The sequence below is a fragment of the Miscanthus floridulus genome, chromosome 15 (genome assembly GCF_019320115.1).
Source record: "Miscanthus floridulus cultivar M001 chromosome 15, ASM1932011v1, whole genome shotgun sequence".
NCBI classification, from domain to species: domain Eukaryota; kingdom Viridiplantae; phylum Streptophyta; class Magnoliopsida; order Poales; family Poaceae; genus Miscanthus; species Miscanthus floridulus.
In genome coordinates, this window is record NC_089594.1 from 15453931 (window position 1) to 15481875 (window position 27945).

General features: G+C 43.0%; 1 protein-coding gene across 1 annotated transcript; it reads right to left on the bottom strand.

The window, feature by feature from the left end:
• Window positions 1-417: 417 nt before the first annotated feature.
• LOC136508434 (bifunctional bis(5'-adenosyl)-triphosphatase/adenylylsulfatase FHIT-like) lies at window positions 418-3083 on the bottom strand. Its single transcript, XM_066503104.1, has 4 exons — window positions 2649-3083; window positions 1275-1421; window positions 884-982; window positions 418-798 (listed from the first exon to the last, which is right to left on the bottom strand). Exons 1-4 carry the CDS (start codon window positions 3003-3005, stop codon window positions 682-684), a joined length of 720 nt encoding a protein of 239 aa, XP_066359201.1. The 5' UTR covers window positions 3006-3083; the 3' UTR covers window positions 418-681.
• Between the last annotated feature and the right edge of the window lie 24862 nt (window positions 3084-27945).

The window sequence follows — 27945 nt, forward strand, 5'->3', positions numbered from 1 at the left end:
TTGAGTTGTCAAGAACTTACTGTACAACATAAGCATCAGCAGGGGGCATGGAATAAAGCTTAACTAGGCCTACAACAGCTAGAGAGGATCAGAATCTTGCATTCATGAATCAGATCAACTTTTGATATTTGGACAGAAGCATCATCCAAATAAATAACTTATTCAGTGAAAAGGCTACAGTCAACCAAGATTCTCCTAGCACAGAACAAAACATAATGGACAGTTGGCACTAGAATAAAACTTTAGCTCGCTACTAAAGAACTAAACACAATCTTTCTGTCCTCATCAATTCTGTTTAACAGTAGATGGACATCTAATTTAACTAATCCTGCATAAACTGCTGAAAGGGTAATTTGTGACTAATGGTACATCCTCTCTTACAATTCCACAAAGAAAAAGATTGCAGTAAAGACATAATTCTTCCAGAAAACAGTTGACGCTCTGTAGTACACACAAAAAAATAGTTTCTAATCTATCTAAAAGAGTTGGCACTAGGAATGCATTCCTTGCAACAAATGATTATTTCTCCACAGTACAGAACATAACACCAGAACTGGACACCATCACAATGTCAGTGCGCAATCATAACTGAAGTGCAACAACGAAGGACAAGTAGCAAGCCTTATTTCTAGCAAACAGTCAGCTCAACTTAGAAACTAACCACTATACTATCATGTAATTCTAGGAGAAAAGAGCACGGTACTCATTGGCCTCCTGAGCCATTTCATCCATGGTTCTATCTTTCCTCTCAATGTCCAGATCAAGCTTCTCCTTCAGTTCTTTCTCTTTCACATCAATCTATCATAGCAAGGAAAAGGGTAAGCTTTGTTTGATTGGATATTGTAATAAAATAACCAGATTAATAGAAAAATGGGCCACGAACCGCGTCATATATTTCATCATTTTTCTCAAAATCCCCTTTCTTCCTCGGGATGAGGTGAATGTGGACATGTGCAACTGTTTGGCCAGCTTGAGGACCATCCTGACAAGTAATATCACTTGTTAATAAGAAACCTCATGGCATCATCATAGAATATAATATAACAAATATAAGTCCATAACAAGCTAATCAATGGTATGAATAGTAAAAGAACAAAATGGAGTTAGCATAGCCTGTATGACATAGTATAAACATATATGATATTTTCCACAATATTCATCATATTTACGTTTTAGACACCCAAATTGGGCACTTTTTTATACTGTATAATTTTAGTACTGAGTAATGGAAGGATGGGCTGACTACAACAGTAAAACTGAAGCACAGACCACACCTGAATAGCAAAGGTAAGTGACGATGCTTTATGGTACTGCTCAAGACGTGCACCAACTTCCTTTGCAGTAACCCATAAGTCACTAATCTCATCAGAGCTTAGTTCAGCGAATCTTTTCACTTCACGCTTGGGGCACACAAGAACATGTATGTATTGTCAAGGAAAAAATTATGCATATAGAAGAACACATTTTCCTCAACATGTGATGTATTAATCTTTGAGTCAAATAAACTTACTCAGGTGGGTTATGAGTTATGACAGCTTTGCACCAAATGACAACACAACCAAAAATGTTTAACAATTCCAATCAGAGAGTCACAAAAAAATTGCTTTAATAAAGTCAACTTGAGTTGCAGGCATACAGTTATTCTGCAAGTGGAACTGTTGCATGATATGAAAAACATATAATCATGGCATAGAGTTGTAGATGGTCTCCATGGAAAGATGAACCAAATATGAAGTCAGTGGCTCGATAAAACAGAGTCCTCACTAAATGAGTACCTACAGCTAACTTGATCCCCATAGACAGACTAGATAACCAGGTCTAAAAATAAGAGAGCCAATGCAAAGGTTTGTTGAAAAATGCCATCGCTCAGTTTCTTTCATATCTGTTTCAGTGCTCTTCATGAACTATACTGAAGTGAGCAATCATTAGACAGTGCCTGCAGAGTGGAAAAAACTGTAAAACTAGCTTCCAAGAAATTACAGTGCCAGCTTCGCTGAAATAAAAGGATATGACCTGCATAAGAAAGATTCGTATTGTTAAATGCAGTGTCTATGAGAAAAGAAAAGAAAAGAAATACAATGTGGTGATTGAGAGATATGCAAAGCTTAAATGCAATGTCTAAGGGAAGGACTAGCCAGTAGTCTCAGGTTTCATCAGGAGGAAATCTAGAATGACACTGTTATTAGCTTGTTCTGTAGGCACTAGGCAGGGATTAGATAAAGTACCATGAGATGGCAGGAATTGGGTTGGGTTTCCCAGCCAAACACAGAAGGCAATGCCCATGATCCATTGATCCTTGCCTACTGAAACAATCCCCATTGGTCATGGTGCAGTGGTACACTGTTACCTTGCCGAATTTGTTAGAAGCAGGGCATGATTCTGAATACACAAGTTTTATTTAGCGTTTCGGGACCCAACGTTTGGTCAATCTAATTTCCATCAACCATATTTCCGCGAGAAAGCTGGGATTTCTATACTTTCCCCCACTTTCTGTCGCGACGACTAATCTTCCTGTTCCAGCAACTCCCAAGCTAAAAAAATACTACGGTGCAGTGAGTTCGGGAGTGGCTGCGTCTACAGCAACGAAGCAAGCAAGAACCATCAGAGGTGAAGTGGAAAGGGAGGGAGCATGGGTATGTGTGTTACCCACCCGGGAGCAGCGGGCGGAGATTCACCATGGCGTAGGAGACGGGCGTGGCGTGGAAGACCTCCCTGGCGTCGATCTTGTAGGGCCCGAACTTGTAGGAAGCCTCCATCCCCGGCGGCGGGAGCGGGGAAGAGGACGAGGACGAGAGGGCGCGCGGGTGCGGCAGGCGGCGAAGCAAGCGAGGCGGCGGAGGGAGTGGGAGTGGGAGGAGCAGGACGGCACGCCAGCGCAGCATCTTCTGGAACTGAAGCCCGAAGGCCCTTTCACTTCCACGGGGAGACGGTCGACGGAGCCGGCAAGGACAGGGTGCAGATGTGGGCTTTTCTGAATGGGTCTGGGCCCGATTTTGGAGGCCCATTTTGAGCTTACGGACCTAGTATGAATTTTTCCTTCGATTATTAGCAAGCAAAAAGCAAAGAGAATGGTTGCAATAGGGCAGATGTTTTCAACACTACATAAGGATAATGGCGTAAAGACGGAGAACAAAAAGTTAAATGGCAAATATTCGATACAAGACTGTGGTTACCAGTTTACTAGGATAAGCCACACAAGGCCATAACGGAACTAGATAAACGAAAGACAACAGAAGGCCTCAAAAGTCTACACCAGATTGCAACTCCTTAACAACACTAAAGGATCTAGATTTCGCCAACATCCGAGATCTCCACCATGCTAGTGCTAGGCTTGAAAGTCTTCGTCTATTGCTTCACGTCCTCCAGCACATGCTTGATGCGCTCCTGGTCTGCTTCCTTTAGCATAATGATCCACTTCTGCAGTAAGGATAGCGTAACATACACCACGTCAGTTGGAGTTCTTGGTAGCTTTTTCTCAACAGCCATCTTGTTCCTAGTGGTCCATAAAGCCCAACTGCAAATACAAACATTACAATTTGCTAGGAAGGGCCCCCTTGCCTGGTAACCAAATGCCAGAGAACTGATTCAGAGATTTCGGATAGGAGTGTATATGAAAGACTTCTTTGATAATCCCCAAATCAGCTTGGCAAACATGCAACCAAAGAAAACATGATCTAACTCCTCAATTAATCTGTTCACATGTGCACATGCCAAGGAATGAAAGCTGAAGTGTGTATTGGGATGTAGACTGCTGGCTGGACCAGTGGCGCCCTACTAGCAATGTGCATGCAATGGTGGCTGGTCACAGCTGTGTATATCGCAATGGGAGGGAAGGTGTGGAGAGCGAGGAGCCGGTAAAGTTACGGCAAGAGACGTCAATAGGGCAGGAGATTTCTGTATGTGGTGTACAACGTGGCTGCTTGTTGCAGCTGCGCATAAAGTCACGGAGGCGAGTAGGGGTGAAAACGGTATGGGTATTACACGCTCATCTGTCCAACTAAGGCCCGTTTTACGGTTTAGTTCTAAAATTTTTGGTAAAATGGGCACCGTAGCATTTTCGTTGTTATTTAACAAATAGTGTCCAATCATAGTCTAATTAGGTTTAAAAGATTTATCTCGTGAATTTCGTCTAAACTGTGTAATTAGTTTTATTTTTTATTTATATTTAATGCTTCAGGCATGCGTCAAAGATTCGATGTGACGGAGAATGTGAAAAATTTTGCAAAATTTTTGGCAAACTAAACTGGACCTAAGGAGGTTCTAATGACAGTATCCGAACATTCAATGTCCGTACCATATCGTGGACTATCTGGTACACGAATAGCATGGATTTTTTTTTAATTTTAATACTTTTTTAAATTAATTTTAAATCTAACATCGCTCGTTTTTTCCCAAATCTAACACTTTTGGCCGCGCCTATTGCCATAGCGCGGCGAAATGCCTGTGCCGCGCCATGCATGGTGGCGCGGCGAGAGAGCTGACGTGGCGACGACCAAGGCGCTGATCGGTGACGTGGCAAAGTCTGCCACGCCACCGATCTTGGCGTGGCAGAGAACGGCCGCTGGAATCAATGCGACGTCATGGGCTAGCTACTCATGGAAATGATTTCGTTTTAGGAAACGATCTTTTTCTACCCGATGCAATAGTGGATGCACTACTCGCCGCCTCAATGACGAGCTAGAAGAGAAAGAGAAGGTGCGGCGACCGAGCAAAAGGACTAGAGGAAGCACAGGCACCATGCCAGAACTGTGTGGGGCGCCGTGGGCGCACCAGGCAGCAACCGCGAGGCGGACTGCCTACCTCGGGACGCGTGACTGGGTTCGTGGGGTAAGCTGTCCTCACACTGTGAGTCTGTGACTGGCTGGCTGGCTGGGTTCACGGTACAGAGCCACAGGTTCACGGTACAGAGCACAATGTTCAATGTAAAGCTTCGTGCTGTCAGTCAGTCTGCCACACACCACGCCCCTGATGCGACCTGCGAGCCTACGAAGTCATGTGTGAGTGTGACTAAAGCGCTTGGCCGTTTGAACGCTGGCCATAGCCGGTCAACAATCTAATCCATACACGCCTCCCAGGACCCTTCTTTCTGGATTAAGTTCAGAAGAGAGAACATAGAGCACGAACACACACACGCACGGGAGTGCTGCTGCTACTGAACTAAGGATACAGCTGGTTCTTGAACTTGATTATATACAAATTCTAATCTAGTACAATAGGTGTACACCTAGTACTAAGCCCATACTAGTCAGCATGACAAGAACTGTGGCCATACCAGCCATACTTCCTACTATTACAAGGCCATCTCTGCACAACATCAGCTTTCGTTGCTTTCTTATCTACTATTAGCCTCACGTCTGATGCGGCGCTGACGATGTGGAGAGCGTAGGGGCGAATGGAGTAGATGAGATTGGCGGGGTGTTTGGTCGCACGGACTAAATTTGAGTTTCGGTCAAATTCGATGTTTGACACTAATTAGGAATAATAAATATAGATTAATTATAAAACTAACTGCACAGATTGAGACTAATTTGTGAGACGAATCTATTAAGCTTAATTAGTCCATGATTTGATAATGTGGTGCTACAGTAAATATGTGTTAATAATGGATTAATTAGGCTTAATAGATTCGTTTCGTAAATTAGTCTCCATCTGTGTAATTAGGTTTATAATTAACTGATGTTTAGTCCTCCTAATTAGTATCCGAACGTCCGATATAATATGAACTAAACTGGTGGTGGCAAGCTGCTGCAGCAGAACAGGACGAAAATAAGAACAAAAAATAAGTTTACAAAGAACAAAAACAATATCAACACGTATAACTTCAAATAATTATACTACCAAATTATATTACACGATGAATCTAATGTAGTAATGTTTCATATTAATTGCCTTAAATGTTAATATTATTTATATAAATTTGATAAATTAAGAATATTTAACTAAACATTTCTTTAATTACATTCATTTCATTTATAGAACTGAGCTAGTAAACCTCATCAGACTATACCTAAAATAAATCAACTCATAGAATCATCGTAAGTCAAACTATTTTTAATTTAACTAATTTTAGAGAGAGAAAAATAACATCTGTTTTAGTGAAAAAATAGCAGCTAGTAAAAAGGCATCGAAATTCAAAAGAAGGGGGCCCATGCCTCACTCCTTTACACACCTAGCAGTACACGTTGCAGCCGCAACACTAATGGATCGAACGGCGGTGCCTGTCTCTTCTGTGTCCTCTTTCTTGTCTCTCTCTTCCGCGATTCCCGAGACAAAACCCCAGAGGGGCAGCCCAGGGCACTGGCTGGCACGCAGCCTCTGGGGCGTCATCTGATCTACCAGTGTCATCTGACTAATGTCCTCCGCTGTAAGAAAAAAAAATCATTTTCCAAAGCGAAATTATTTCCACGAGGAGCTAGCCCATCACGTCGTATTGATTCCAGCGGCTGCTCTCTGCCGCGCCGTGATGGATGGCGCTACGGAGCCGCGCCAAGATCGGTGGCGTGACAGACCTTGCCACGTCACCGATCAGCACCTCGATCGTCGCCACATCAGCTCTCTCGCCGTGTCACCATGCATGGCGCGGCACAGGCATTTCGCCGCGCCATAGCAATAGGCGCGGCCAAAAGTGCTAGATTTGGAGAAAAAAACGAGCGGTGTTAGATTTAAAATTAATTTTAAAAAAGTGTTAAAATTAAAAAAATTTCTAAATATCCGGTACGTTTTGATATTCGTGTATCCGAATTTGAATCCTAGATAAAAATAAATATCTGTATTCGTATCCATCTATATTCATCCATATCCAATCTGTTTTCATCCATACATAAGAATGAGGAGGCAATGCAATTATATGTTATAAATAACTAACACAACTAGAATAATATAAAACTTCTTCCAGTGATATGAGATTCTCCTAATATTTTGCATTCAATATTTAGTATAAGCTTTTTCCTATCAAATGCTTTTTATTAAGTATTTCCACGTGCTATAAATAGTAGTAGTTTATTATTACTACTTAAAAACACTAGCAGAACTCCACCATTTTGATATAAAGATGTACGCGTCTTACCACTAGTAGAGAACAGACCTTTGATCCTCGGTCAAAATGGACTCTAGTCCCGGAATTTTTTGCCCCCGGGACTAGAAATACCTTTAGTCCCGGTTGGTGGATACAACCGGGACTAAAGGCCCCTGCCCAACGGCTACTGCGCCAGACAGAGGTGGCAGGGACCTTTAGTCCCGGTTGGAGCCACCAACCGGGACTAAAGGTAGACTTCTACTCCCGGTTGGTGGCTCCAACCGGGAGTAAAGGTCTACTCCCGGGCCGTGGCTGCGCCCGGGGTTGGAAAGTTACCTTTAGTCCCGGTTGGATCTATCAACCGGGACTAAATGTTCTCCCTTTATAAATCGGCCGTCTCCTCCTTCCTCCCCGAGCCCGAGCTCAGCACATTTTGAAGCTCACTGCAGTAGTGTTCTTGCTTCCTCCCTCCCTCCATTGTTCCTCCATCCATTCTTCGATTCCTCCGTCGATTCTTCAGTTGTAAAGGTTACCAATCTCATACTCTCATTTTTTACCATTTTCTTATGCCATTTTATTCACTATATATATTTATGGTTCTTTATTATGGTTTTTTTTCATTTGTAAGCAATTTGAGCTCAAAATCACTTTAAGCTTGCATATTTACATGAAAGAAGGTTAAAGTATATATAAATATAAAGTTAGAAAATAGTTAGAAAATTATAGCAAATCCTTACTAGTTGAACTTGCGGACCGTGTTCAGGTCGGCGAGGATGTTCTCTGCCGAGCGGTAACGGACGTCAAGGAGGAGCTTTGATTCTACGAGGGAGAGCGATAACGGTCGTGGAAGACCGTGTTCCCTTCCTCGTAGAATCGGAGCTCTTCCTTGACCAAGTACGGTGCCGTCCGGTGGAGAAATCCTCGCCAAGCTGATCACGTAAGCAAGGTCAACTAGTACGGATGGTTATTTATTCACATGTCCCGATATCGTCGTAGTAGTCTGTCAATCACCGTACCTAAACGTAGTATATATAAATAAAAACTTAGAAAATAGTTAGAAAATTATAGAAAATCCGTATTAGTTGAACTTGCGGACCGTGTTCAGCTCGGCAAGCATGTTCTCTGTCGAGCGGTAACGGACATCAAGGAGGAGCTTTGATTCTACGAGGGAGAGCGACAACGGTCGTGGGAGACCGTGTTCCCTTCCTCATAGAATCGGAGCTCTTCCTTGACCAAGTACGGTGCTGTCCGGTGGAGAAATGCTCGCCGAGATGATCACGTAAGCAAGGTCAACTAGTACGGATGGTTATTTATTCACACGTCCCGATATCGTCGTAGTAGTCTGTTATGTGTGTACATTCCCATTCTTCTGTTAATTTGCGGAAATATCATATGAATTACTTACCTGCCGCAGTAAAAGACGAGAACACAATGACCATTAAAAATATCATTGTTTAGAGATCTAGATAATTTTATAGTTTGTTAATTTTATTTGTTTATAAAAGAAGAAATTTATAGTGTATTAAAAAATGAGTATAGAGAGTAGATGGCAACTGCTTCCGGGTCCTCGGCCTCTCATGGGTTTCCAAAGCGACTTAGGCCGGGCCTTCCTCTCATTCCATGCGGCAAGTGTCGTGATGAGATGAAGATTGTGATGGAGTACCGAGTGAAGAAGGAGGGTCCCAACAAGGATCGTATCTTCTACAAGTGTCCGGATCGCAATGTGAGTTATTTTATCGTATTTAATGATTATGGTTAGTTTATACCTATTTTCATGATGGTTGTGATTAAAGTTCTAATTTTTTGTTTTAATTTCAGTGGGATGGCAGTGGACGATGTTCAGGCTTCTACTGGGAGGAAGAGTATGTTGAACTCGTGCAAAAATATCTTGCACAACAGGCAGATACGGCGGCTAATGAGGCAGTGATCCAGCCGAAGAAGCCCAAAGATGTTGCACAATCGGGGGATCTGTCTGTTTTAGTTGAGATTGGTCGCGAAATCCTTGTGCTCCTGAAATGTATTTTAGCTTTAGTTCTTTTAGTGGTAGTTGGGATTGTCTACATTGTAGCGATGCTTTCATAAATTTGTATCTTTTGTGGTGGCACGCATGTTGTATAAATAATTAATTATGATCTAGGTTTTAATATGATATTTATGTCATGTAATGCAGATGAGCCGTCATTGGATGTATAATGCTGATCGCCGCTCACAAGAGTTCATTGACGGCGTGCATTCTTTATTACGTGCAGCCGAGACAAACAAACGCGACGGTTTCATGTGCTGCCCATGTGCCATATGTAAGAATACGGTGGAATATCCTTGCTCAAGGACTCTTCATTCACACTTGTTCAAGTCGGGTTTCATGCCAAACTATATTTGTTGGACAAAGCACGGAGAAACCGGTGTTGTAATGGAAGAAGATGAAGAAGAACAATGGGACGACAATGATATTATTCCTGATGGTGCGTGCTTCAATGATACTGCAATGGGAGAAGCTGAAGAAGAGGTAGTCGCAGAAGATGAGCTGGCTGATGATCTTTGTCAGGTCATTCGTGATGCACAAAGAGAATGTGAAAGTGAAAAGGAGAAGATCAAGTTCGAGCGGATGCTAGAAGATCACAAGAAATTGTTGTACCCAACTTGTGATGCAGGGCAGAAAAAGTTGGGAACCACACTAGAATTGCTGCAATGGAAGGCAAAGAATGGTGTATCTGACAAGGGATTTGGAGAGTTACTAAAAATCCAAAAGAAGATGCTTCCGAAGTACAATGAATTGCCCGCCACTTATTGATGAACTTCTCATTTTGTGGAATAAAGAAGGTGTACGTGTGTGGGATGAGTACAAACAGGAACACTTTGATCTGCGAGCATTGTTGTTCGTAACAATCAATGATTGGCCTGCTCTAAGTAATCTTTCAGGACAGTCAAACAAGGGATATAATGCATGCACACACTGCTTCGGTGATATTAGAGGTGTATTCTTGAAAAAATGTCGAAAGGTCGTGTACCTTGGCCATCGTCGATTTCTTCCTGCAAATCACCCCGTAAGAAAGAAAGGTAAGCATTTTAAAGGGAAATCAGACCACCTGACCAAGCCTCGCAACCGAACCGGTGAGGATGTACTCGATATGGTCAATGATGTGAAAGTCGTCTTTGGAAAAGGACATGGAAGCCAACCTATTCCGAAAGACGCTACCGGTCACGCACCCATGTGGAAGAAAAAGTCCATATTTTGGGACCTACCCTATTGGCAAGTCCTGGAGGTCCGTAGCTCGATCGACGTGATGCACCTGACGAAGAATCTTTGTGTGAACCTGCTAGGCTTTATGGGTGTGTATGGAAAGCCTAAGGACACATTTGAAGCACGACAGGACCTGCGTTGTTTGAGAGAAAGAGACAACCTACATCCAGAGAAGACAGATGATGGACGCCATTACTTACGTCCTGCTAGCTACACTCTAAGCAAAGAGGAGAAGGAAATCATGTTTGAATGCTTAAACAACATCAAGGTACCATCTGGATTCTCCTCGAATATAAAGGGTATTATAAATGTGCCAGAGAAGAAATTCTGTAACTTAAAGTCCCATGACTGTCACGTTCTCATGACGCAATTACTTCCAGTTGCATTAAGAGGAATTCTACCTCCAAATGTACGTCTAGCCACCGTAAAGCTATGTGCATTCCTCAATGCAATTTCTCAGAAGGCAATTGATCCAACTGATCTAGCTAAACTACAGAATGATGTGGTTCAATGTCTCGTCAGCTTTGAGTTAGTGTTCCCTCCTTCCTTCTTTGATATTATGACACACCTCCTAGTTCACCTAGTCAAGGAGATTTTCACTCTCGGTCCTGTGTTCCTACACAACATGTTCCCCTTAGAGAGATTCATGGGAGTCCTAAAGAAATATGTTCACAACCGTGCTCGCCCAGAAGGAAGCATCGCCAAGGGCTATGGAACAGAAGAGGTCATTGAGTTCTGTGTTGACTTTATTCCCGACCTTGACTCGATTGGTGTTCCTGAATCGAGACATGAGGGGAGACTAAGCGGAAAGGGGACACTAGGGAGGAAAACATATATTGGTACGGATGATGATTATTTCAATAAAGCGCACTACACAGTTCTACAGAACTCCTCTTTGGTAGATCCGTATATTGAGACACACAAGGATCTCTTACGATCCGAGTTTCCTGGGAAGACTGAAGCTTGGATTACGCATAAGCACATGGAAACTTTCGGCGGTTGGTTGCGAAAAAAATGTCAAGGTGATGAGAGCATCCATGAGCAACTGTATTTATTGGCTATGCAACCATCATGGCATATCGTCACATACAAAGGGTACGAGATAAATGGGAACATATTCTACACAGTAGCCCAAGATAAAAGGAGTACCAACCAAAACAGTGGTGTCCGCATAGATGCCACAGACCCGAATGGGAATAAGCAGACATATTATGGACGCATAGATGAAATATGGGAACTAGAATATGCACCTACTTTGAAGATCCCATTGTTCAAGTGCCAATGGGTCAAGGTGACCGGAGGCGGAGTAACAGTAGACAACGAGTATGGAATGACAACAGTAGACCTTAGTAATATTGGGTACAAAGACGAACCATTCGTCCTTGCCAAGGATGTGAATCAGGTGTTCTATGTCAATGATATGTCTACCAAACCAAAAAGAGGGAAAAATGATAATGACTCAACCAAAGAGCCAAAGCGCCACATAGTTCTTTCAGGGAAAAGAGTCATCGTGGGAATTGAGGACAAGTCGGACATGTCAGAAGAATATGAAAAGGATGACCGAATTCCGCCCTTCAAAGTGAACAAAGACCCTAGCATCTTGGTAAATGATGAGGACACTCCATGGTTACGAAGCGATCATAACCAAGGGACATACATAAAGAAGAAGTTCACTGCTGTGCCCACTTGATGATATAGTGATTTAATATAGTGTGTGTTTGAGATATTATGTAATAATTGTGAATTCAGATGTTTATTATGTCATGTTTTAAATTAAATCAATGTTTGATTTGGTGGGATTTCTCTCTCAAAAAGGTAAATTATTAGGATACTGAGTGATGAAAAATTAAAATATTAACGTTAAAATGATATGAAAACAAATTTCCTGTCCAAAACCAATAATTTTAATAATTTTAATTAAACACTACATTTTTGCATTAACGAAATAATAAATATTAGTTACATTATGTTTTATAATTCTAACAAAAAATAAAAAAAGTTAGGTTATCGATTTTTCCTATGTGCAATAAACAAAAATAAAATTCATATTTTTAACAAAATAATTTTATGCCTTTTATTTAATTTACTATGTATTTAATAAAAACTATTGCATTTCTATTGTATGTAACAAGACTATTGCTTAAAACAGGCGGGAAACGAAACTGCAGGCCACCTTTACTCCCGGGTGGGAAGCCCACCCGGGAGTAAAGGTGGGCTGCAGTTTCGCGGCCCGCCAAAAAAAATCCTTTACTCCCGGTGCGTGTTACCAACCGGGAGTAAAGGTATACCTTTACTCCCGGTTGGTAACACGCACCGGGAGTAAAGGTACCTTTACTCCCGGTTGGTAACACGCACCGGGAGTAAAGGGTTTTTACTCCCGGTTGGTGGATGGCACCGGGAGTAATTCTCCTCTGCTATATAACCTCCAGCGCCTGGCAGATCGATCCGCTCGTCTTCTTCCTCGTCGAACACCGCCGCCCTCTTCTTCCTCGCGCCGCGTCTGTTCGCCTTCCGTGACACCGGCGTCGCCGTCTTCTTCCTCGTGCGGCCTCCACCGCGCGCGCCCGTGCCCCTCCTCCGCGCTTGCCCGTGGCCCTCCACCGCGCCCTCCTCCGCGCCCGACACGCCCTCCACCGCGCGTTGCCCCACCGCGCCGGCCCGAGGCCCTCCAGTAGGTACACTGCCGATATTTGGAACTCTAAATGATTTTAAATAAAAACATATCTTAAGGCAAGTTTTGAATATTTGGAACTCTAAATGACAAGTATAATTAAGGATCACCAATAAAATTACTTTAGAAATTAATTGGATCGATATAAATCCATGGCTTGTATAATAAACACGCTATATATTATTCGGAAACAACGCTACGAACCATCCGCTTGCTGTTAAGATATGTTTGTTAATAAACACGCTATATATTATTCGGAAACAACGCTACATTAATAGAAGAATTTTTTCTATCTTCATAGATCAATGTTTGTTAACGAAATTTTATCCAAATATAATCATGTAGGGTCTTTTTTTTTGAAGGATTTGTTGTAGGATATATAATGGTCAAATAGGAACTCAATTTTGATACCCAGTTTGTAAACTAAGCGTTTTTTAGTTTATCAAAAATATCACATGTTTCTTCATTTGTGAACTTTGAATATACAGATATAATATATTAATGTTGCTAAAGTAATATGAGCATTACATATTTTTTCCGGGAAGACTATCTTCAAACTTTATATCATAGCATCAGAGATCGCCTGTAAAAGAAGAAAATAAATTCTTATCATTTCGGAAATAGTAATGGTTATATGAGCAATAAGACACATATACTTACATTTCATAATGACTTATACTTATATTATTAACATAGAATTTTCTCATATGATGAATGACTACATGGTTGATCACATGGTACATAGGATCACAACATCACGCACCGACACCGCCCCGGCCCGCCTCACGTCGTCGTCGTCGTCGTCAGCACGCCGGCCCGCCTCACGTCATCGTCGTCAGCACACCGGCCACCGCGCCGACACGTATATATACGTCATTTGTATTCATATGCATTTCGTCCATGCGTTTCTATGTATACGGCGGAGCACCGCCGCCCTCGTTCACCCATGTGTACAGACATATATACGGCGGAGTGGAGCACCGCCACTCTTGTCACACCGCCCTTTCTCGTGCCCTAATTCGCCCTAGTACCGACGTAGTTCGTCCTAGTGTGGCGAATTGCGTCCGTGATCGAGGGGCAAGATTTAATAATGCATATTGTTTGTAGATTTTACGCATGTAATAAGCAAAGATTTGACGTACTATATATTGGTTTTGTTTTTTGAAGCTAGATGGCCGACCCGAGAAATATGGATGAGGAGGAGTTGATGATGAATTTGATCAACACTGGCACTCAAGTTGCCGGCGATGATGGTGCTAAAAATAACATGCAAGAGGATGTAGATGACGGGAGTCAGTACTTAGCTCTTGAACAAAATGAGCAACAACATATTGGCCAAGTATATATTTTTTATTATTAGCTATATATATATATTATCATATGTCCTATGTGTGCTCATGACATTAAAAATAATGTTTATGTTTTGTAGCCCTCTGGATCGACATCAACAACTACAACGAAGAGTAAAAATGTTCGAGGTCCCAAAAAGCCATTGGAGGGTCGCTTCATCATCTCAGAGTTCAATGTGGATACAGGAGAACCGGGGGGGCCGAATAAAATGAAATTTGTGCACCACTGTGGTTACCTTGTACGGGACCGACTCCCGATTAGTACCCGTGAATGGAAGAAGAAGACCAATGCTCCTCATATCAGTTTTGTCTCCGATCGTGACAAGGCGTTAATTTGGAATGATGTCTTGGTACATTTCACGCTCCAAACAGATGATTATGATGATATAATAGATGGTGATGAATTGAAGGAGCGAGTTAGGGATTGGGCAATGAAGAAGATGGCCACCCAGTTTCAGACTTGGAAGAAACACCTATACACGACGTATGTCAAGAAGAACATAGCACCAGATTTTACTGTCCCAGGCCCGATCTCAAAGCAGAGGCCCTATTGGGATGAGTTTGTACAGTACAAGACTTCGGAAGAGGGTGTGAGTCGGGTGATAAAGAACCAACATAATGCCCAACAGAAGACATACCACCATACCTTGGGATCAGGTGGCTACCCGACTGCCATTAAGAAGTGGAACAAAATGGAAGCAGACCTTCTTGCCAAGGGTATCAGACCAGAATCACTCGAGTGGGGAGAACGTGCAAAGAATTGGTTTTTCGCTCATGGGGGAACACTAGACCAGGAGACAGGGAAGTGCGTTTATGGCGCAAGACTGCAAGAAGCAGCAGAAAGATTGTTTTATGCTCAGAGAGCTACTGCTAGTGGTGCGTTCAGGCCCAACAGAGAGAAGGATGAGCTGACATACGCCATCGGGACTATTGAACATGGTGGCCGAACTAGAGGCAAAGGAAGTGTCTCGTGGGAGCATGGATTCCCTCAGGACAGACCTTCCTACAGAAGTCGCCAGAGAAAGAAGGAAGAAGAGGCACACCGGCTCCAGAGGTTGGAGGAAGCGGTGCGTGAAGCACAGGAGCGGGAAAAAAACCTTGAAGCGAGAATGCAGGAGGAAATCAAAAGGCAAGTGCAAATAGCAGTGAGTGCAAGCAAGCAGGCATCAGAGCCAGGAATCAACATTAGCCAATCTGTTCAGTTGAAAAGCAGCTGCGCTTCCACGGAGATACCAAATCAAGGGGACACAGGACTGCGCTTCCCTGTGGATGACGTCACTGAACCTTGTACAACGTGTGAGCTACACATTCCGAAGGAGAATTCCACAATCAAGGTGGCTATCGGTCTTGTTAATCCTATCGACCGAACCAAGACACCAAGGATTCATGGGAATATAATCCAAGAAGGATATGCCACCATCTCGGTAGATAAAGCTGAAAAAGGTTTTAGTGATTTGCCTCTTGACATTCCTGGAGGTGATGGCGAGAAGACTCTAGGAGAAGCGGAGAAGACATTCATTCTATGGCGCAAGCGCTACATCATCATTCCAGGGATGTCGGCTCCACCTCCTCCTGAACTACCTCACCATAGGTATGTGCGGATGAAAACACTACATCATTAATTTGTATTGGCTTAAATAATTAACAATCTGCTCATAATAATATGTCATTCCTTTTTTTGTAGCAGATCCTCCCCCAATCTAAATCCAATTGTTCAATCGCCAGATCATCATAGTGCTCTGTACGATGACATTGTGTTGGAAGACGAGGCTGCATCCACACCCTCTCCAAGGAGGTCTCCAACGCCGCAGCCGCCACCTCCAAGGAGGTCTCCAACGCCGCTGCCAACACCTCCAAGGAGGTCTCCAACGCCGCTGCCAACACCTCCAAGGAGGTCTCCAACGCCTCCCCCGCCCCCACCTACCAAGAAGCCTAGCAAGAGGCCAGCCCCTCAAACGAAGAACCAGTCCCCGCCTGCAAAGAAAGCCACCGTGAAACCAAGGGTTATTCCCAAAATAATATCTGAAGAGAAGGAAGAAGGAACTGATGCATATAAAAAAGACATGTCTAGATTCTATGACAAACTTAAAATGAATCAAGAAGCAAGGAGAAACCCAGAGAAACCGTACTTCTTCGTAGCTCCGGATATTTTAAGAAAAAAGGTGATTTCTTACCAGCATCAACAGCGGGAATCTCGTAAGCCGTCCAAATCAACGTTATCAGACTATGACCGCACTCTCACCAAGTCAATTGAGGCGGCACAGAAAAAGAAGCGGGCAGGGAAAGGAGTTGCCCAACTCGGACAACAAGCGCCCCCCGCTAGTTGTTGGTAATGAATATGGTTCGAATTTAGGATTAATGCATCAGGCAAACATACCTCCGGATGTCGATTTGGATCACCTTGGTGAATTTCTTGATGAGACTGGTCTCGACCTTTACCAGATGTTTGGTGATGGAAACATTGAGAGTGCGGCGGAGGTTGATATTTGGAAGAAAAAATTTGTACTAGGCCAGAGTCTATACAACCCTCAAGCCTTATCTGATCTGGGGACGCAAATGTACCTGCTAAACAAGTGGTACATGCAGGCGTCTACCAGTGGAGACTTCTGCGTTGGTGTCAGAATTAGAGACGAACATTGGTTCCGTGGCGATGATGTTATGTATGTTGACTTTGCAGAATTTCATCAACTATGCCACCTGACCTCTCTGGACAAAGTTATCATTAGCTGCTATTGCCTGTAAGTAATAATTCTTTCGATCTATTATTAAACTCATCATATGTGTGTATATGCATATAAATTATCCTAACAAGTACTATATATATGCAGATTTACAATGACAGAGCTCAGAAAGGAAGGCTGCAATGAAATTGGTTTTGTTGATCCCCATATAGTATTCAAAGACCCAATTACTCCAATGACTAATTGGAAGTCTGAGTCAGAGAGTAACCTCATGAACTTCTTAGTGAACCAACGCCACAAGAAGGATATACTCTTTCCCTATAACTTCAAGTGAGTGTTAATCATGTCGATCATAGCCTTAATGGCTCATATGTTGATTCTAGTTAATTAATGAGTGTTATGCGTTATATCCTATAAACACATGCAGCAATCACTGGATATTGATGGACATCGATCTGGTGAAAAGTCACTTGATAATCTATGACTCGATGAGAAAACCACAACAAGACTACCAAGATATGATAGATATTATCCAGAGGTAATTTCGAGATCTCTAGCAACTATATATACACACAAACATGATGATTAACTATATCTGATGACGTGGCAAATTTTTTATTGGGCAGTGTTTGGAAAACCTTTATTGAGAAGCAACACATGGAAAAATGCAAAGCGCCACTGAATGTAATCCCATTGAAAGTAAGTCCCCTGAATCGCATCATCTTTATTAATTAAACATATAGCTTTCACCGGATCACCAGATTGGATGACAAATCTTTTTCTCGTAAAGTGGTGTCTGAGGCAGGAACAGGGGAACAACTACTGTGGTTACTATGTTTGCAAGTTTATCAAGGTGGTCTCCCAAAGAACTCCTACAGAGAGACTCAAAGTACGTTAAAAATACACTATATATTCATTTAATTATTATTATTGATTGTGTTACTATGTCTTTATATATATATATGTACATATATTAATTTATTTTCCTTTAATTCAAACCTGTAGACTCGATGGTTGGAGGAAAAGGTCATACGGCAAGACCAAATCAAAGCAATTCAAGAGTCTATAGCCGGATTTTTTAATGAGCAGGTCATCGATTCCAAGGGCGAGTTCTACTTCGACCCAACACTGCCATTGAAGCCAAGCTAGAGGATGAGAAGAAACTTGTTATGTCACAACAACTATAATGCAATCTTTTGTAATATATGCACATGAAATAATATAATGTAAAATACACATATGCATGCATGCATGTAAATATATATATGATGCATGCATGCATATATATATATATATATATATATATATATTTCTATGATTGAATTGTGTGATTTAATACGTTCATTGTGCTTGAACCGAAACATACTATATGCGCGTATAAATGTATAATTAGCAGCGTACAATACGACTTCGAAAACCTATTTTGAAAAGAAAACAAAAAAATGAAAAGAAAAGAAAAAAGAAAAAAACCTTTAGTCCCGGTTCGTATTACCAACCGGGACTAAAGGTGCCGGCCATCGTGGCATGTCAGGAGGCACCTTTAGTCCCGGTTGGTGTTACCCACCGGGACTAAAGGTCCTCCTTTAGTCCCGGTTCCTGACCCGGGACTAAAGGACCCCCCCTTTAGTCCCGGATGCTTGCTCCCGGGTGGGGAACCGGGACTAGAGGGGGTTCCCCACCGGGAGTAAAGCTCGGTTCTGTACTAGTGTACGTTGCAATGTAAAATAGACTACCGCTGGAAAATCCTACTCTAGTGTGAGTACTGAAAGCTTGCAAAGAATGGAGGTACAGCTCCCAAAGAACGTCAACGGACAAAAAAAATCTATGATTTGTGAACATTACTTAAAATTATGTCGACCTTTACCCAAGAAATTGTCTGCAACTTTTTGTATATATCCACCTCTGATGTTCGATTGCAAGTAAGCATATGATAGCATGCACTACTGGAAAAGCACTATTTGCCGAGTGTCTTGGTGTTTGCCGAGTGTATTTTTATGGGCACTCGACAAACAAGCCATTTGTCGAGTGCTGTGAAAAAAACACTCGGCAAAATAAATGCACTCGGCAAACGATGCAAAAAATACTCGGTAAAGTTTGACACTCGGCAAACTACCCAAAAAACACTCGGCAAAACTAGGCACTCGACAAAGAAATATATTTGCCGAGTATAATTGTCTGGCACTTGGCAAAGAAATATGTTTGCCGAGTGTAACTATTTAGCACTCGGAAAATGATTTTTTTTCTCTTCTGACCTCGAAACTTTTTCTACTCTCAACATACAACATGTGGTATTCCATGTTAAAATTTGGTATATCTGTGGATCTGTTTGCTATATTTAATTAATTTATTGTATTTGTAGAATTTTTTCGTATAAGTCAAATTTGAAATGTAAGTGATTCAAATAATAGAATAAAATGAGTAGAAAAATGATATTCATGTTATTGAGTCCAGCGTGAGGCGTCACTCGGAAAATGAAAAGAAATTTCGAACATCTTGTTCAGGAAACACGACAATGAACGTGTGGCCAAATGATTTTTAAATTCTAAAAAAAGCAAATGAAGTCTAAAAATCATGAGATTTGTCATTTTGTTACGTACGATGTTTACAAACCAACGCATCACAGAAGAAGAATCGTAGCGTTGAGAAGAAATCGGTAAGATTTGAAGTCAAAGTGACGGACGAATTAGGGTTTGACTTCAAAACTTTTTGTATAGGCAATAGAGAACATAGATTATTTCATGTGAAATTTTGATAATTTTTTTGGATCTGTTTGATAATTTTAATTTATTAAGTGCAATTATAGAATTTTAATTGATATAAATTAAATTTGAGCTGTAACTGCATAAAATAATGGAATCATATTCGTAGAAAAATCATATATATATTGTTGAGTCAATTTGACAAGGTATTTTCAAAGTACATCGAACAAAAAATGAAAAAGACGTTATGGAAAACAAGGAAATAAAAAATAATAATATATTTGCCGAGTGCCCCAAACCCTAGACACTCAGCAAAGATTAGTTTGCCGAGAGCTGTGATCTGACACTCGACAAAGCCAGCTTTGCCGAGTGTCCTCGATCCGACACTCGGCAAAGGCTTCACGTTATAAAAACACGCGGCCGTCGCGCCCTCCCTCTCCCGCGCCGCCGCCCCCTCCCCTCACTCCCTCTCCCACTACCCACCTCCCCTCCCTCTCCCAGCGCCACCACGGCGGGTAGTGCGGCTCTCTTTGGCGAGCGGTGCAACTCTCTCTTTCGCACGCGCCGGAGGCCGGATCCCAGCGGGAGAGGGCGGATCCTGGTGGCCGGAGGCCGGATCCGGTGGGAGAGGGCGGACGTGGTGGTGGCGGGCGTGGTGGCATCGGCATGGTGGTGGCGGACGTGGTGGTGGCGGGCGTGCTGGTGGCAGCGGGCGGCGTGGTGGCGGCGGCGAGCCGCGTGCGGGGTGGGTGGCTTTTTTTTTATATTTTTCAATTTTTTTTTTGCCGAGTGTCGGTTTTAGCACTCGGCAAAGTCTTTACCGAATGTACGATAGAAAACACTCGGCAAAGAAACCTTTGCCGACACTGTGTACGCCAAGTGACATTTGTCGAGTGTAACACTCGGCAAAGGCTTTGCCGAGTGTTTTTTGGACTTTGTTGTGTGCCGTGGACACACAGTAAAGCTGGGCATTCTGGTAGTGATGCATCAATCCTACGGTTTTTATAAATATCAGCCTGCTTTTTAATTTCTACCATAACAGAATGTGCTTCCCGATGCAGTCATTTTGGAGGGCTTAAATCTAACGGTAAGAATGTTAGCTGCCTGCGGTAGTGCAATGGCACACTTTTTTCTTTTGTAATGTCACATTCGTATTGACCCTCTTTACACAGTGACTTTAGGTATTTATCGATCCTTATCCCCGGAAGGTGTTTCACTCTGTTTAGGTCCCGTTTGGCATAGCTCAGCTTTACTAGTGAAGTTGTTTTTTTAGCTTAATAAGCAGCTCTACCAGTAAAGCTAAGCTATTTTCTTTGCCCCATTTGACAAAAACAACTTCTTATAAGAGAGAAAAAAGAATAAAGTATCATAACACCCTTAGCCTTTCCATTTTCTTTCTCCATTTGCCATCTTCTTCACATAGCCAAGCCCGATGGCCAAAAGGAGCCCGTGGTCGTGCGTGCCCTCCCAGCGCCCGCGCGAGCACTCCTGGTGAGTCCTTCTGGTTAGTTGATCTCCACCAATAGGCCCAACGGCCTATTGGGCCCTTGCCTCTGCTCCCTGATCGGGGGAGCCTAACCCTAACTGGTTGGTGGGCCCCTGTCGCACAGCACATATACATAGAGGAGTGGGGAACTGGGCTCGGGTCACGAGGTTGAACGGAGCCGCCACACACCTACAGAGAAAACCCTAAACCGATCCTAAAGAAGTGCTGCCGGCGACGGGATGTGCCCCACCAAGCTCACCGTCGCGCCTGCAGGGTTCCACCGTTCCACTGCAGCACCACCGACGTTTTCTACACCGTTGCAGCGGCGTCTACCCGCTGCGGTGCTACTGTCCCTGGCGAGTGGAGAAGCCCTAAAAGAAGAGATCATCCCCGGATCTACGGTTACACACAGAGGTACACATTCGATCCTAACAATGGTACCAGAGCGAGGTTGCCTCTGTGTGACTCTAACCCTAATCGGGTAAAAGAAACGGAAAAGGGACCGGGGGTGGCGAAGGTCACTGGAACCCCGGTCACCACCGCCACCACGTGGGAAAAGTGTCGCACTGACACGGCAAGAAAGAACAGATCCGTGTTCGGATCAGAGAATAAGTAAAGAAAGGGGAGGGTCGGATACCGAACCCTAACCCTAGATCTAAACCCTAATCCCCAACACTCAATGGCTCGGATAAGAGGAAAACAGATCCAAATCAAAGAGGGGGAAAAGGGGAAGAGAACGAACTCGCCGTGCACCGCGCTGCCGACATCGCCGTTGCGCGGGGAAAGAAGACTAAGCCGGGGAAGATTTTTCGCCAAGCTCGCCCAAGGGGGCGCCGCGGCCAGGCCGCTCGACGGCGGCGTGCTCACCCATCGAGGAGCACACGTGCCGGCGAGGGGGCCGGCGACGGCGCCATGGCACTCGCTCGCCGTCTCACTCTCGGTCACTCGGTTGCGCTGCGGCTGAGAAAGGAATAGAGAGAGGGCGAAGAGAGAGAGAGAGAGAGAGCAGCGGAGAGACTGAGCTAGGGTTCGCACCGGCTGCGGCGTCGGCGGGTTTTATACCGCCCGAAACGAGCGCCCGGCCGTCGGATCAAAATCAACGGCACAGATCAGATCGGGCTGTCGCCGGCCCAGGCGGGCGCACGCGGCAGCGCAACTTTGCCGGCCCAGGCCCAGGTTGCGGCCTAGGTGCGGCCTGCGCGTGCGCGGAGAGATGGGCCGGGCCACTGTATCAGTTCCAGCCCAACAATGAGGTTTTCAATCTGTTTTGTTTTTTCATTTTCCAGTAAAGATTTTATTTCCTGGAAAATGAATAAATGGTTCAAAAGAAAAATAGAAAATATAATTTTTCCCTGTGGGTAAAAATTCAAGAAATTGAGTATACGTTTTTCGCTGCTAAAGAAAAAGTATATTCTCCAGTGATTTTGAATCGACGTGATATTTAACTGGAGAAAAGAAAAGTTTTTCTACTAAATCTTTATTTCCTCGAAATTGATTAATGGATTAAAGGAAATCAAAAATACAATTTTCCCTGTGGGTAAAATTCAAGGAAAAGAGAATTTTTCCACAGCCAAAGTAAAGTTGTTGATTCTCCAGTTATTTTAAACCAATGTGGTATTTAATTGGAGAAAAAGAGATTTTTTCCGCTGCTAAAGAAAATGTTGATTCTCCAGTTATTTTGAACCAATGTGGTATTTAATTGGAGAAAAAGAGATTTGACATAATTATGATGTTGTTATTTTCTGACCAACGTTGTTAATAACAATATCATAATTTTAATAATTTATGCATTAATTTTACTTCTGCCCAACGGTGATGTAGAATTAGTGTATAAGAAAAGTTGATAATTTTAATGATTTATGCATTAATTCTACTTATGCCCAACGGTGATGTAGAATTAGTGTATGAGAACAGTTGTAAAAGTTAATGATTTATGCATTAATTCTACTTCTGCCCAACGGTGATGTAGAATTAATGTGTAAGAACAATTATGAAAGTTAATGATTTATGTATTAATTCTATTTCTGCCCAACGGTGATGTAGAATTAGTGTATAAGAATAGTTGTATGTTTTGATTTTGACCAACGTTGGAATCGAGGCATGCAAATGGTGTTAATTTTATGTTAAGAAAAGTTTTGACCTGGTTTTCTTCTTATCTAAGGTGGACTGGGTAGTCACCTCACCGTGTTCCACTGAGTTTATGACACCGGTGAGGGAGACAAAAGAGAATGATGCCACTTAGGCAACTAAAGAGAGGGATTTTGAATCCCAAAAGATAGTCTTATAACTTTTGTGCATAGGAAGTGGGTCACTACCAACAAGAAATGTTTGACTGTGATAAAGAACATGATTGAACCTGCAATTATGGGCTTAATCCCAGAGTGTGACACGGTCACCGAGTACCTCGATAGAATAAAGAGTCAGTTCACTGGCTCTTTAAAGACATATGCTACCCAGCTGATAAAGCAGCTGGTGACAGAGTGTTACTCTGGAAATGGTGGCATAAGAGAGCTCACGATGCGTTGTCGAAATTATGGCACTATCGTTCAGGCCATATTTCGAGGGGGAGAATAGAAAGATAAGTTAAGAAGATATTCTTCCTCCATTAGAGCTCTCAGATTTAGAACAATGCAGAGAATGCATAAAAGAAAAGTATGTAAAGAAGATTAAGAAAGATGACAAACGAAGCGCAGGAATTTTATAGATTATTCACATAGACATCTGTGGTCAGTTTCCTATAAAGAGTGTGGATGGTAATGATTCGTTCATAACATTCACAGATGATTACTCCCGTTATGTCTATATTTATCCTATCAAAGAAAGAACAGAAGCATTGGATAAATGTAGATATTTAAGGCAAAAGTTGAAATCCAACGCAATTTAAAGATAAAGATAGTCAGGTCTGACCGTGGGAGAGTACTACGGTCGGCATACCCCAATGGCCAAAGTTCCTGGACCTTATGTAAGGTTCTTACAGGAGAATGACAAAGTAGCCCAGTATTCTATACCGGGCGAACCTCAGCAGAATAGAGTAGCTAAAAGAATCAATCGTACCCTGATGGATATGGTGGGCAGTATGATAAGTTACTCCACCTTACAGTTGAGCTTGTGGATGGAGGCGATAAAACCGCCATTCATATTCTCAATAGAGTATCAAGAAAGTCGGTGCTCAAAACACCGTATGAGTTGTGGACAGAAAGAGTACCCTCACTTAACCACTTGCGTGTGTGTGGGGAGCCCTGCTGAGGCTAAAGTATTTAACCCAAACATTGAGAAGTTATATCCCAAAACAGTAAGTTGCCATTTGTTTGGCTACATAGAAAAGTCAAAAGGTTTTCGTTTCTACTGTCCAGAGAGACACACAAAGTTTGTGGAAACGAGACACACTGTTTTCCTAGAGGATGAAATGATGAGGGGGAGCATGGTAGCTCGAGAAATTGACCTTGAAGTGAAGCGGGTGTATGCGCCCACTCCAATGATTCACGAGCCAATTTTCTCACTACATGCTGTCGCTGCACCGACAGTGCAAGATACTATGGTGTCAGCACCTGTTGTTATTCCACCTGTGGCAACAATGAATGACGATGAGGAACATGTTCTTTAGGATTCTATAGAACCTATTGCCACATATGAGGGAGAGCAACAACAGCCTTAAACAGTAGATATGCCAAATGTGGAGGCCCCTAGAAGGTCTCAAAGAGTTAGAAAATCAGCTATTTCTGCTGATTATGAAGTGTATAACACTAAGGAATTTCAAATGGAGGATGATCCCACCTCATTTGAAGAAGCCATGAGAAGTGATCATTCATCAAAGTGGCTTGAGGCCATGGAAGATGAAATGAAATCAATGAATGCCAATAGAGTTCGGGACTTGGAAATAATTCCTAAAGGAGCCAAAACAGTAGGCTGTAAATGGGTCTACAAAACAAAGCTTGACTCTCAAGGGAATATAGAGAGATATAAAGCGCGACTTGTGGCAAAAGGCTTTATGCAAAGAGAAGGAATTGATTACAATGAGACCCTTTCTCTAGTCTCATGTAAAGTTTCTTTCAGAATCATAATGGCATTAGTGGCACATTACGATTAAGAATTACATCATATGGATGTAAAGACGACATTTCTCAACAGAGACTTGGAGGAAAATGTTTACATGGCACAACCGAAAGGTTTTATCATGGAAGGAAAAGAACGAATGGGATGCCACCTAAAGAAATCCATTTATGGATTAAAACAAGCTTTAAGATAGTGGTACTTAAAGTTTGATCAGACAATAAAAAATTTGAGGTTTTAAAGAGAATGTAAAGGACAATTGTGTCAATACAAAGTTTAAGAATGAGAAGTTTATCTTCCTGGTCCTGTATGTGGATGATATCTTACTTGCTAGTAGTGATGTCAGTCTACAACTGGAGACAAAGAAGTTTTGTCCTCAAAACTTAATATGAAAGATCTTGGTGAAGTCTCGTTTGTTCTAGGGATCAAGATTCACTGAGATAGAAGAAAAGGGGTATTAGGACTGTCACAAAAGCGCATACATAGAAAGAATCTTAAAGAAAGTGATTCAGTATGCACAAAATGTAGTCCCTCACCTGCTCCTATAGTCAAGGGCGACAGATATGGGTATTTTCAATGCCCCAGGAACCAATGTGAGCTCAATCAAATGAAAGTGGTTCCATATGCTTCAGCTGTCGGAAGCTTGCAACATGCTCAAGTATGTACGCGCTCTGACTTGGCATTTTTACTGGGTTTTACTTGGCAGATTCCAGAGCAATTCTAGAATAGAACACTGAAATTAGTAAAGAAAGTCTTGCATTATTTGCAAGGAACGAAAGGCCTCATGATGACATGTAGAAGATCTGATTTACTCCACATAGTGGGATATTCAGATTCTGATTATGCGAGAGTGAATACATATCCAGACGTGGATTTTCTATCATCTGGCAAAAAAGGGAGCTATTTCATGGAAAAGCTCAAAGCAAACTGTCACTACATCGTCCACAATGTATGACGGTTTGTAGTGTGTTATGAGGCAACGGGCAGGTGAACTGACCAAAAAAGTTCATACCCGGTTTGAAGGTGGTTGACAACATCTATAGACCACTTAAAGTTATACTGCGATTATAATCTGGCAGTACAATATGCTCACAACATAAGTCAAGTGGTGCTGCCAAACACATTGACATAGAGTATTATGTTGTGAAAGATAAAGTTCGAGATCAAGTCATAAGTCTTGAGAATATAAGTACAGAAAAGATGCTCGCGGATCCGCTTACAAAAGGCTTACCACCCAACGTGTTCAGAGAACATGTAGCTAGCATGGGTTTAAGGGAAAGCCTAAAATTCCTGGACAAAAGAAGGCCCAAAGATTAGTATCTATTTCAGAACAGATTAGTGTGTTGTAGCTGTTAAATCTATCAGCAATGGACCGGGACGATGAGACATGCTCTATGCGCTAATCTGTAATGGAATGAACAAAAGTAAATGATATGAAATTGAAAGATGGAATGAGATCAAGGGGGAGAATGTTAGTTGATCTCCACCAATAGGCCCAACGGCCTATTGGGCCCTTGCCTCTTCTCCCTGATCGGGGGAGCCCAACCCTAACTGGTTGGTGGGCCCCTGTCGCACAGCACATATATATAGAGGAGTGGAGAACTGGGCTCGGGTCACGAGGTTGAACGGAGCCGCCACCCACCTACAGAGAAAACCCTAAACCGATCCTAAAGAAGTGCTGCCGACGACGGGATGTGCCTCACCAAGCTCACCATCGCGCCTGCAGGGTTCCACTGTTCCACTGCAGCACCATCGACGTCTTCTACACCGTTACAGCGGCGTCTACCCACTGCGGTGCTACTGTCCCAGGCGAGTGGAGAAGCCCTAAAGGAAGAGATCGTCCTCGGATCTACGGTTACACACAGAGGTACACATTCGATCCTAACACTTCTTCCTATCATGTCCTTCTTCCCCGCCGGCGGCGCCCCTGGCGCGACCTCGACAGTGGAGTCCAGGCCCTACGCTCGACGGCAGCCGCTTTCCCGGCACCACGCCCCCGGTATCCATGCCCTAGCCCCGCGCCCCGATGGCGGCATCCCAAGCCCCGCGCGACGGCTGTGCCATCGGCGACCTCGATCGCACGCATGCTCCGGCCTTCTTGTCCATCTTCACGCACCCCGGCGGGCCATCTTCGAGCTCCCGGCGGGCCATGCCCTGGCGACCATCTTCGAGCTCGTGTGTTGCCCTGGTGGTCGTGCCCCCAGCGGTCGCAAGGCCTCCTCGCTGTGCTCTCCTTCCCCAAGAGGCAGAGGTGCACATGCAGTCTATTAGGCCTATTGGGGCCCACTTGTGTTAGATGAAGCTGAAATAAGCTACTTTTTTAGCTTGATCCCACTCCATCCCTTTGTAAGAGCAAAAAAAAAAAGAGCTTCACCGATGAAGCTGTTTTTGAAACATTTGTTTGGCAGAAAAAACAGCTCACAGTTCATGAAGCTGTTGGGTGATGCAAAACAGGGCCTTAGAATTGTGCATGTACTATCGCTGATGCAAAAGATGCACCATAATATACAAACTGAACCTGGTGAATTGAAAATCCATATATGTTCCAAAGGGCAAGATACTTTGTAACCTTCACTACACAAAGAATATACTTGGCAGTCAGAATCAAAAGGAAGGTAAACAAATACACAAAACACACAAGTCAAATGTAAAAAAGAAGCAGTAATAATAATAAGCAAATTGTTGGTCGAGCTAGGAAATGCCTGAGGCTTCAACCTGATCACTCTGCACGGGCGCGCGCGCGCTGCCTGGAT

What these genes read in the sequence shown, in the direction of transcription:
- LOC136508434 (XM_066503104.1), bottom strand. Translation starts at nt 3,005, where the DNA reads ATGGGCCTCCAAAATCGGGCCCAGACCCATTCAGAAAAGCCCACATCT. An exon ending in CACTTACCTTTGCTATTCAG is followed by an intron (nt 983 to 1,274) that starts GTGTGGTCTGTG and finishes ATTACTTGTCAG; the next exon opens with GATGGTCCTCAAGCTGGCCA. An exon ending in ATGATGAAATATATGACGCG is followed by an intron (nt 799 to 883) that starts GTTCGTGGCCCA and finishes TTGCTATGATAG; the next exon opens with ATTGATGTGAAAGAGAAAGA.